This window comes from Pleurodeles waltl, chromosome 4_2 (genome assembly GCF_031143425.1).
Source record: "Pleurodeles waltl isolate 20211129_DDA chromosome 4_2, aPleWal1.hap1.20221129, whole genome shotgun sequence".
Classification (NCBI taxonomy): domain Eukaryota; kingdom Metazoa; phylum Chordata; class Amphibia; order Caudata; family Salamandridae; genus Pleurodeles; species Pleurodeles waltl.
In genome coordinates this window covers 504666083-504678603 of record NC_090443.1, presented here as the reverse complement: position 1 = coordinate 504678603, position 12521 = coordinate 504666083, and the positions used below count along the sequence as shown (strand labels likewise).

Here is a 12521-nt window from a genome sequence, read left to right as displayed (position 1 = left end):
CCGCCGAGTAGGGGGCTTCACTTGGATAGAATCTTACTGAGACATAATCAGCTGACTTCAAATGCTTCAGGGGTGGAATTTTGGTCATTAGCCAAATGATGTTCCTCTATTAAGAATATCTTGTGGGCCTCTAGAAATATATTCGGGTGTAAATAGAATACAGGCAGTTGGATCTCCTCTCCTTGATGAGCGGTCCATGCTTGATGTTGCATGTCTAGACCTTTGTTTTGGACTTCCAATTGCTAGCCACTTGTTTTCCCCTTCTTCGTGTTGAATGCCTTCCCATTTTCCATTTTGCTGTGCTTTGTTGGTGTGCTGATTAACAGCACTGCTTACAAACTTTGAGATGCTGTGTCTACATGGATCCTTAGCTTTGCTTTGTCCTGAGAGCTATCACAAGGCATAAGCACTAAGGGTGACGTATACTGTGCTTGCTTGTATTTCTCTGAGTTGAGTGGCTGGTGCTGCGCCTTAGCTGGCTGGGTGGCTGTTCCTTTGCTAAGCAGTTGCGCAAGGTCTTGAGTTATTTGAGAAGCTTGTCTTTATTACTGTGGTTCATTAAGAACATATATGTAATTGGTTACAGAGATTACGGGAAATTCTTTCAACATCGCCGTTTCTGTACCGGAGGTTGGAACCTCTATTAAGTCCATTTAATTTTTTTGATAGTAATCTTTCAATTATTCGTGCTGCTTATGGGTGGATGAGCTTTGTACCAGTTCCCTATGTATGATGTATTCCAGTCGGTCATTTGGACTGAGAGTTGCTCTAATTTCTTGCCTGGCCACAAAGATTGGGTATAGCCTTGTTAGCACTTCCTTTGAAGGATTCTGAAGTTTGTTCCTAGCCTTCCTGACCTGCTTCCTCCGACGCTTTGTTTGCCTTTCTGAGATCAACGCATTTTGGCCATTCTAGCTTGTTACTTGCTCTGCAGCCCTCTGGTCTGGATCTTCATGTTGTTTTTGGATTGCCAGGGCCGTGTAAGTTGAGTATGACTGCAAGCGGTTAGTCGGTCTTGGCTGAGATGATAGATTTACCTTGAATTACCTCAGCGGAAGGGTTGCTTGCTGCTATAAGGGATGGTGGTCTGTGGTCAGTGCTTAGGGTTGAATTTCTAACTCTTCAAGTTGGTAGTTGATGCCTTGTTTGTTTAATGTTAGTGGTTTCTTTTGGTAAATAAGACTTGTTAAAACTGTTGGAAGGTAACTTATTGTTTGATGGCATGAGTGGCTGTAGATACACATACTTTGCATAAGTCTGCCATCCAGTGTTGGGTCCGGAGTGTTGTAAGTTGTTTTTGTTTGAAGAATCTTTTTTCTCTCTGCTGTTGGGTTTGGACGTGTATTCCTCTCGCTCTGGTATTCCTCGGCTCTTCTTTTCCGTCTTTCTTTCAGCGATGGTACTGTTGCCATCGTGTTTTTGCTTCATAACGCACGCAGCCCGAATTTCTATGTCGGGGTCTATTATCTGCCCTTTGGGGCGCCAGCACCCCCCTCGACCCTAATACTCCACGTGGTGTCGAACTACAGGCCTGAAGGAACACACTCCATTTTGGTTTTGTTCCAGAGATGAGGACAAGGCTCCAATTCAACCTTAGCCTTCACCACACTCTCCTGTCCTTCCTCTTAGTCCTCCAGCACCTCTAAAATCTCTTCAACCTACTATTGAGCCACAGTTTTCACCACAAGGTTCACCATCACCTTAGGGAGATGATTTGGGGGATATTCCACAAGACATAGACTCATGGGATTCAGACCCAATACTTCCCCTGACCCTGATTTATATCCTTCATGCCCTTCACCCCCTGAAGATGCAACATCATATCAGCAGGTCATAGCATGGACAGCTGCATATCATATTATGAAAATGCATTCTGACCCAGTTGAGGAAGATTTTCTTTTTGACACGCTGACTACCACATATAAAGAAAGTCAGTTTCTTCCCATGCTACCAGGTATGCTCAGACATGCCACAGACATTTCCAAAGAGCCGGTTAGATCTATGATCATTACTCCAAGAGTTGACAAGAAATATAAGGCGGCCACTTAAGACCCTATATATATTTGGTCACAAATTTCCCCTGACTTCATTGTTGTCAGCTTGGCACGGAAACGTAGTAACAGTCAATCAACGGGAGATGCACCTCCCCCTGAACAAAGAATGCAAAAAACTAGATGCAGCAGGAAAAAGAGTAGCGGCACAAGCAGCCAGTCATTGGCATATTGCCAATTCACAGGCACTCCTAGCACACTATGATAGGGCTCACTGGGATGAAATGGAAGACTTCCTCCATTGTCTCCCAGAGGACCATCGCAAATGGGGACAAGAAATAGTTTCTGAGAGCCAAATTATTTCAAATGATGCTATTAGGTGTGACGCTGATGCAGCTGATACTGCTTCATGTGGTGGTAATACCAGCATCATTATAGAACGCATGCTTGGCTCAGATGTTCAGGTTTTAAAACAGAAATCCAACTGGCAGTTCTAAACATACCTTTTAGCAAATAAATACTGTTTGGCCTTGAAGTGGATTCCACTATTGAAAAACTAAACAAAGATTCAGAAACAGCAAAGGCTATGGGGGCCCTACTCCGTACACCACAAAGGGGTAACTTTCATCACAAACACATCGAGGGAGGATTGAAATCCTCAGCTGAATGAACCCTCCATCTCACAAGCTAAAAAAGGCACCCATTTGTACCATAGAGGTTCCTTTAGAGGTTCATATAGAAGTGCAAGCAATAAAGGCAGAGGTAAGGTGTCCACCTCCAATGGATCTGCTTCTAATACATGCCAGTGACTACCTACACCTTCCACAGACATGGTTACTGCCTAGAACTCATGTCTACCGCTCCACATATCCCCCCTCACGTTCACAGGCTTTCACAAAACCATCTTGCTCTTCTAAAAGAAGAGATTCAAAAGGGGTTTTAGAGCCAGTTCCCATCTCACAACAAGGTCTAGAAGTACATTCCTTATACTTCCTTATACCAAAGAAGGATGGGTCACTAAGGCCAAATTTAGATTTCAGACCACTCAATCTGTACATTCTCTCAGAGCATTTCCATATGGTCACTTTCCAAGATGTCATTCCCCTATTACAACAAGGCGACTTCATGACCGCTCTAGATCTAAAGTATGCATACTTTCACATTCTCATTCACCCAGCACACCACAAATATCTAAGATTTGTCATTGTGGGGAAACACTATCAATTCAAAGTCGTACCCTCCAGGGTCACAGCTGCTCCCAGGGTCTTTACAAAATGTCTTGCTGTGGTTGTGGATTTCTCAGGATCTAATGTTGTTGGACTGCCAGACTCACTGCTCTCTACAGTGGTGTAATCCAACCTACCTTTCCAAGGTGCGGCCCTTTCAAGACCCTGTACCTCCAATCACTCTGACTATGGATGCATCACAGACAAGTTAGGTAGCACATCTCAACAACCTCACAATACAAGGGTTATGGGATCCAGTTCAACTAACTTCTCACGTCAACTTTGGAGTTACAGGCAGTCTTTCTAGCACTCAAAGCTTCTCTTCCTCAATTCTCCCACAAAGTGGTTCTAGTCCGCAAAGACAACATGACAGCTATGTATTATCTGTAGAAACGGAGGGGAAGGAGGACACTGTCTTCTCAGCTGTCCCTTCTTGCTCAGACAATTTGGAAATGGGCAATTCACTACCACATTCACTTACTGGCAGAGTCTCTCCCGGGGTGGACAACCAATTTGCAGACCTCTTCAGCAGGATGTAGCAACAAGTCCACAAATGGGAACTTCACTCCGAAGTACTTCATCAGTATTTCAAAGGTAGGGGACACTAGAAATCGATCTTTTTGCTTCCACAGAAAATTCAAAGTGCCATAACTTGGCATCCAGATAACCACACCCTAACTCCAAGGGCAGTGCTCTACGGATGAATTGGTCAGGGATATTTGCTTACGCTTTTCCACCTCTCCTACTCATTCAGTCTCTAGTTGATCACTCACTCACCATGATCCTTGTATCTCCCACATGGGCATGTCAAACTTGGTTCACAATCCTGCTGGATCTGTCAGTGGTTCCTCAGGAGAAACTCCCCAATCGGCCAGACCTTCTCACTCAGTCACGTCAAATCAGACATCCAGATCTCAAGGCACTCAATCTTGTGAAATGGCTCCTGAGGTCATAGAATTCGGCTACTTGAATCTTCCCCCTGAATGTTCGGAAATTCTTAGGGAAGAACATAAACCTACAACTAGGCAGTGGTATGCTGCAGAATGGAAGTGTTTTGTTTGCTATTGTCAACCTAAACACATTGACCCATTCAAAGCCTCAGTTCAGGACATTGTTACTTGTTACATTTCCAGAAAACAAACTTAGCATACTCATCTATTAGTCTTCATTTGGCAGCTATAACTGCCTACCTTCAGAACAGACAACATACCTCTTTATTCAGGATTCCTGTCATAAAGGTCTTCATGGAAGGTCTCAAAAGAGTCCTCTCTCCCAGGACTCCCACAGTCCCAACATGGAACCTAAATGTTGTCCTCACTAGGCTCTTGGAACCACCTTTTGAGTCTATGCATTCTTGTTCTTTGCAGTTCCTTTCCTGAAAGGTAGCCTTCTTGGTAGCTATTACTTTAAGGCATGTAAGTGAAATACAGGCTCTAACTTTAGAAGAACCATTTTTCAATTACATAAGGAGAAAGTAGTTCTTAGGACAAATCCTAAATTTCTTCCAAAAGTGATTTCACCGTTTCATATTAATCAGTCAATTGAGTTACCTGATTTTTTTTCCCCCCACAACCAGACTCTTTTCCTGAGAGAGAGAGAGCTCTTCACACAATTGACGTTACGAGAGCACCTATGTATTATATCAACAGAACTAAACAGTTTAGGAGATCCAAACAGCTTCTTGTTGCATTCTCCATGCCTCACAAAGGCAATCCCATTTCAAAAAACAGTATAACCAGATGGATAGTCAAGTGTATTCAAGCCTGTTATCTTAATGTTAAAAGACAGTTGATGTTAGAAATGGGGTCCCTAGTTGGCAGAGGTATACAACCTTGTCCAAGTAGGGACCACAATCCTAATCTGGGTAAACGCACACAATCCAAATTATCCTGTGCCCACCCTCCGGTAGCTTGGCACTGAGCAGTCAGGCTTAACTTAGAAGGCAATGTGAAACGTATTTATGCAATAAACCGTACAGTTACACAGTGAAAACACCACAAAAATACACCACACAGGTTTGAAAAATAGATTTTTATCTGAATAAAATAAGGGCAAAACGATAAATATTCAATAAGCACAAGTTGAAATATCACTTTTGCAGGTTTAAAAAGAGTCTTAAATGTTAGAAATCTAAAGTTGTCTCTTGGTTACACAAAGTACCTGGTTTGCCTAAAAAATAATGCGCATGGAGACCACAGATGAAAAGATGCTTGGAAAATTAAGGTGTGCGTCGGATTTCCAGATGTGACACAGACATTGCGTCGTTTCTTTCCACCCTGCAAGGGGCTTGCGTTGTTTTCATTGCGCAGTCTTGTTTCCTCACTGCGATGTGGGAATCTTTTTGACACCCACGGATGATGCAGGGAAATCCTGGGCGTGCTGTAAGAAGTCACAGGCATGGCGTCGATCTAGGATAGCAATGCATCAAATGTTCTGTCGCACGGCAGGCACTGTGTCGATTTTCCACTTGGGGAATCGGCTGCGTCATTCCGGTTTGGCTGTGTGACGATCCAGTGGGGGAGGGGAGAGTGCGTCAAATTTTCTGTCTCAAGGCAGGCGCTGCGTCATATTTCCACTCTGGAAGTCTGGCTACGGCGTTCCGGTTCGGCTGTGTGGCTATTTCTCGATCACAAGGCAGGTGCTGCGTTGTTTCAGGCAGGCTGTGCTTTGATTTTCAGCACACAAGGAGTTTCCAGAAGAGATGAAGTCTTTTTGGCCTTCAGAGTTCAGAAAACAGCAGGCAAGCTCAGTCCAAGCCCTTGGAAAGCACTTCTCAGCAAAGTCAGAGGTCAGCAGGGCAGCAGGGTGACAGCAGAGCAGCAGTCCTTCTCAGCAAAGCAGTCCAGACGAGTCCTTTGGGCAGCCAGGCCCTTCCTCTTGACACGTTGCAAGTTCAGGTCCAGAAGTGTCTGAGTTGGTGGGGTCAGAGACCCAGTTTATATACCTAAAAACGCCTATGAAGTGGGGGAGACTTCAAAGAGTGGTTTTGAAGTGAACAAGGTTCCCATTTCAGTACAGATCTTTTCTGCCAGGGTCCCAGTCGGGGTTTTGGCAGTCCATTGTGTGAGGGCAGGCCACTAGCCTTTGAAATGTAAGTGTCAGGCCTTCCAGCCCAGGAAGACCCATTCAGTATGCAGATTAGTGCAGGTGTGACATTCACAAGGAAGCTGTCAACCAGCCCAGCCCAGATGTTGATTGGAGACAGGCTGTAAGGCACAGATGGATTTCAAGTGCAGAGAAATGCTCACTTTCTAAAACTGGCATTTCTAAAATAGTAATATAAAATCCAACCTCCCCATTAAGCAGAATTTTCTATTAACATCCTGGCCATACTAAATATGACCTGGGTACCCCTTTCTGATCGGAATCTACCACTCAAACAGTACATGAGCGTAGTCCTAATACTATCCTATGAAAGGAGCAGGCATCACAGTAGTGGTAAGCTAATTTAGGAGTTTTCCACTACCAGGACATATAAAACAACCGTGTACATGTTCTGCCTTTTACCTACATATCACCCTGCCCTATGGGTTACCTACGGCCTACCTTAATGGTGACTTATATGTAGTAAGAGGGGAGTTTAAGGCTTGGCAAGTACTTTTAAATGTCAAGTCAAAGTGGCAGTGAAGCTGCACACACAGACCTTGCAATGCAGCCCTGAGACATGGATGGGGCTACCTATGTGGGTGGCACAGCCAGTGCTGCAGGCCCACTAGTAGCATTCAATTTACAGGCCCTGGGCACGTGTAGTGCACTTTACTAGGGACTTGCAAGTAAATTAGATATGCCAATTGGAAATGAACCAATGTTACCATGTTTAAGGGAGAGAGAATATGCACGTTAGCACTGGTTAGCAGTGGTAAAGTGCGCAGAGTCCTAGAACCAGCAAAAAAAAGTGTCGGAAAAGTGGAGGGAGGCAGGCTAAAATTTTGGGGATGACCACCCTAAGGCTGTCAGGTCTAACAGTTGCCTATTACTCCTAGGGCACATTTCACTAGAAAGAAGGGTGCCTCTATGGCTTATTTAGGTACCATTCCACTAGTTGACATTTGCAAAGCTGCTACCTGGTCTGCACCACATACATTTACTAAATACTATTGTGTAGATGTTTTAGCACAGTAACAAACTGATGTTGGTCAAGCTGTGCTTAGGACACTGTTTCAGCGCGCTCCAACTCCTGCAGACTAGCCACCGCTTTATTGGAGGGGACTGCTTTACAATCTATGCAAAGCATTTGTATCTACAGCCACTCATGCCACTGAACGGAAAATGTTACTTACCGGATAGACATATGCTTGTGGCATGTAGTGCTGTAGATTCACATGCACCCTCCCTTCTCTCCAGAAGCCTATGGTCATTGCAGTGGCTTTCTTATAAATATTTTGCACATATGTAAATGTATCGCATGGACATCCCTTTCTCTTACACTCTTTATATACTCCTCACCTCACCCGCCTGCGGGAAAACAAGTGAGGTACTATTTTTATCGGGAGACTTGGGGGAACGCTGGGTGGAAGGAAATTTGTGGCTCCTCTCAGATTCCAGAACTTTCTGTCACCGAAATGTGAGGGGAAAAGTGTTTTTTTTTTGGCCAGATTTTGAGGTTTGCAAAGGATTCTGGGTAACATAACCTAGTGAGAGTCCCACAAGTCACCCCATCTTGGTTTCCTCTAGTTGTCTAGTTTTCAAAAATGCACAGCTTTGGTAGGTTTCCCTAGGTGCTGGCTGAGCTAGAGGCCAAAATCTACAGCTAGGCACTTTCCAAAAAACACGTCAGATTTCAATGTAAAAATGTGATGTGTCCATGTTGTGTTAACTGTCATGAGCATTAGGCCTACCCACGGAAGTGAGGTATTATTTTTATTGGGAGACTTGGGGGAATACAGAATAGCAAAACAAGTGTTATTACCCCTTGTCTTTCTCAACATTTTCTCCTTCCAAATGTAAGGCAGTGTGTAAAAAAGGCGTCCATTTGAGAAATGCCCTGTAATTCACATGCTAGTATGGGCATCCCGGAATTCAGAGATGTGCAAATAACCACTGCTTCTCAACACCTTATCTTGTGCCCATTTTGGAAATACAAAGGTTTTCTTGATAACTATTTTTCACTCTTTATATTTCAGCAAATGAATTGCTGTATACTCGGTATAGAATGAAAACCCATTGCAAGGTGCAGCTCATTTATTGTCTCTGGGTACCTAGGGTTCTTTATGAACCTACAAGCCTTATATATCCCCACAACCAGAAGAGTCAAGCAGACGTAATGGTATATTGTTTTAAAAAATCTGACATCGCAGGAAAAAGTTAAAGAGTAAAACGTGGAGAAAAGTGGCTGTTTTTTTCACCTCAATTTCAATTTTTTTTTATTTCAGCTGTTATTTTCTGTAGGAAACCCTTGTAGGATCTACACAAATTACCCCTTGCTGAATTCAGAATTTTGTCTACTGTACAGAAATGTTTAGCTTTCTGGGATCCAGCATTGGTTTCACACCCATTTATGTCACTAACTGGAAGGAGGCTGAAAGCAAAAAAATAGTCAAAATTTGGTATGTCCCAGTTAAATGCCCAAATTGTGTTGAAAAATTGTTTTTTCTGATTCAAGTCTGTCTGTTCCTGAAAGCTGGGAAGATGGTGATTTTAACACCGCAAACCCTTTGTTGATGTCATTTTCTGGGAAAAAAAAACAGAAGGCTTCTTCTGCAGCCCCTTTTTCCTATTTTGTTTTTAATAAAAATCATTTTTGCTTTATTTTGGCTAATTTCTTGGTCTCCTTCAGGGGAACCCACAAAGTGTGGGTACCTCTAGAATCCTTAGGATGTTGGGGAAAAAAAGGATGCAAATTTCGCGTGGGTAGCTTATGTGGACAAAAAGTTATGGGTGCCTAAGCGCGAACTACCCCAAATAACCAAAAAAAAGGCCTGGCAACTGAGGGGAAAAGGCCTGGCAGCATAGGGGTTTAAGGCCTAAAACATGATCTTTGTTACCTGTAATAATTTTAGGATTTATTTTGAGAGATACTACTTTAATTCACCTAAAAGGTTTTGAAATTAATAAATTGCCCACCACAGGCAGAAAGGACAATGCCAGGTCATTTTCCGATTAGAGACAAAGCGCAAGAAAGGACAATCCAGAAAGCATGCCATCTCCTTCGCACTAAGGATATGAAATAGCTTCCCCACTGAATTCAGAACTGTCGTCGCTGCTGCACGTCAGAAAGAAACTGAATGTAAATGTCTTTAAGGAACACTTTTTCCCCACAAAGTAAAAGAACCTGTTAACTGTGATTTGGATATTTGCTCTTGCCCCGTTTAGTTCTTTACTTCTTCCCAGCTAGGGTTGCTGTAAACATCCCTAATTAGTTATCTGACTTCATTATTGTGATCGTCCATCTCCCCATATTTAATTGAAATATATGCAGAACTCTTTGAACAAGATACTAAAATTGCAGCTGCCCCACTGACTTTCAATCTGTCCTATGTTTTGGGGACCACTAGCTGCATATTTTTAGCTTTGAGCACCACCAACTTCATCTGTGGTGTAAACGAGTGTCTTTCAGTCTTAAATGCCTTCAGACACCAGAGGGTGTTTCGTGTCCCGCACTATAGAGCACTGTACAACATTCAGTATAAATTAATGTAGAAACAGTGTTAATAATTATGCATGGCCTTTTTAATATAAGCATGTTTCTTCACTAACAAATCTAGCAAATGAGTGCAAAACATCTTTATACTTACTGCTTGCTATTCGCTAAGCTTGGGAATGCTTTGCTGTAGAAATTTATGTAGAGAGTAAGTAACTGGACTTGCTTGTGGCATGTACTTTGTCTTTGAACTGACATCTGTTTTTTTCTCTTCCTGTTCCTTGCTTCAGATGTTCATCAAGTACCTAAAGGTTAGCAAGCCTTCTCTTTGTGAATATCTTTTGCACTGGGCCCGCCGTTCTCTCTTGCACTGCTGATTTCTTTCTCAAATCCATAGTTATTAAAATAAAAATGTCAGTCGTGACCTTTTCAGGTGAGGACACATTTAATCTCCCCTGCCGAGAACATAATTGTCAAATGAAATGCTGTTATGTGAAAACTAATCCTGCTGAATCACTGCTGTGTTGATTTTTTTTTTTTTTTTTAATAATTATGATGTGCATTCTCTAGGTGGAGCTGGTATCGCATTTTGGGTCAGAACATTTTTGCCCTCTAAGCCTCATAAGGTAATATTTAATACTATTTAATAAAAAAAAAAACAATGGCCTATAACGGACAGTATTCTAGTGGGTTAATGATGGGAGTGGGGCAAGATGAAGAATTTTGGATGTATTCCAATTTTATGTACTCCTTACCGGGTTGATTAAATCAGTGCTGAGCGATGTTTTGGGAATCAACCCCTGCCATGCCATCTAGTTTGTGCAGGTGTACACAATTAAACACCACAGTGCTTACTCATCTTATAATAGTTTAACACCAACTTAATTTTATCTACTTCTTGTGCTGTGAAAACATTTAATGTACTGGGACATGGACACTTAAAGACTAAAAACAACTTATTTGTGAGTTGAAAAAGGTTGGTTCAGGTTACTCACTGTACAGAATCTTGATTCACTTGCAATGCCCTTCAGAGTATCACATTTGTTTGATGGCATATATAGCTGTAGATACACGTGCTTTGGATAAGTCTGCCATCTAGTGTTGGGTTCAGAGTGTTACAAGTTGTTTATCTTCGAAGAAGGCTTTCGAGTCACGGGATAGAGTGACTCTTCCTCTCTGTGATACTGCACATGGGCATTGAGTCCTTTGTTAGATTGTTTTCTTTCTGCCGTCGGGTTCGGATGCGTTCCGTCTCTCTCTGGTACACCTCGGTTTGTATCTTCTGAACTTTCCTCTAACTGTCTATAAATGTCTGTATAGTTTTGATTGTTTTTTTCCACTCTTTTAGTCGATCCGATTGCAGTCGTTGGGGTCGATTGCACACCCTTAAGGGTGACCTCGTCCTTTCAGGGCCTACTTAGGCACGTCATAGTTGAACAATGGTAAGTTGATGCAACAAACTCAGTTTCAGTTTTGTCCTCAGTGTCAAGCCAAATTTCCCTACACTGATCAGCATTTGGTGTGTAATTTCTGCTTGTCTTTGGAACACAGAGATGAAAACTGCGACGCTTGTAGATCAAAAAAGACACTATGGGACTGAAGTGTGCTTTGAATGGAGATGGCATCCAGGTCGTCAGAGCACACACCAGACATCTTCGGAGATGAACACGCGCAAGAAGTAGGACAGCATGTAGCCGTTTCCATTGCAGATTCGGATCGAGACTCCGATGTCGACAGCCAATCCATACCACCAGCGCAGTGCATGAATACACCAGCACCGTCACACTTAACAAAGACTATTAAAAAGACTCCTGCCTTGATCTTCAGCCCCCCACTGCCTTCGGGCCATGGTCGGACCCGAAAATTACCTTTGGATGACCACCCTTCTCGGTTATGCACCGAAACAAAAGGCCAAAATGCTTCTGGCATATACCAAACAGCTTGCCACATCTGTTTCAGTACCGAGCTGAAAATAAGACTCTTCCACCTCGGAGCTGAAGAAACTAACAATACTTTCGGAGCTGACATTTTCGGTTTGAGCCAAGCATACCGTATCTAAATCTTCGAAATCGAAAGCTGCCAGTAGTAAACACTCTCCAGTTAATGAGGAATCATCAGAAATACAAACTATTTTAGAGGTTATGGATGCTCAACAGTGGAAAATTAATATACACAAAGAAACAGGAAGGATCATAGCCTCTCCTCCTCCAACAATTAAAAGAAACTTCTCAAGAGACTTTAGACGCTGGTCCTCCACCTTTCAAAGTCCTTAAAAGGAGAAATAAAAGGCTACCCAACAGCCTCAGCCTTCACCACCACATTTTCCCTTTCTTACTTCTATCCCACCACCACCACCTTCACCCACACACACAACTCAGTTCTCTCCACAAGCCTCATCCACATCACTACATGGGGATGATTTAACTGATCCTCAAGAAGAGGTAGACCCATGGGATATAGATCCCATTCACCCTAATCACCCTAATGACTCAGATTTATACCTAGCAAGGCCATCTCCCCCTGAAGATACCACTGCTTATAATCAGGTTATAGCCGGGGCAGCTGCGTATCATAACGTACAGTTACATACAGATCCTATTGAGGATGATTTTTTGTTTACGTTCATTACACCAAGGGTTGATTTTAAAAAAAAAGAAAAAAAAAAAATACAAACCTGCACCCTCCTATCCAGTTTTTATTAGGGCACAATCACCACCTGACTCT

General features: G+C 42.8%; 1 protein-coding gene across 4 annotated transcripts in view; it reads left to right on the top strand.

Moving 5' to 3' along the window:
* SUCO (SUN domain containing ossification factor) overlaps positions 1-12521 on the top strand; it is a 481248-nt gene that overhangs the window by 184177 nt on the left and 284550 nt on the right. For 2 of the 4 annotated variants that reach the window (XM_069231978.1, XM_069231975.1), the window contains exons 12-13: positions 10088-10108; positions 10368-10423. In XM_069231978.1, coding sequence (XP_069088079.1) covers positions 10088-10108; positions 10368-10423 — 77 coding nt within the window. The remainder of the gene's footprint in view (positions 1-10087; positions 10109-10367; positions 10424-12521) is intronic. The other 2 variants (XM_069231976.1, XM_069231977.1) reach the window with 1 other exon arrangement.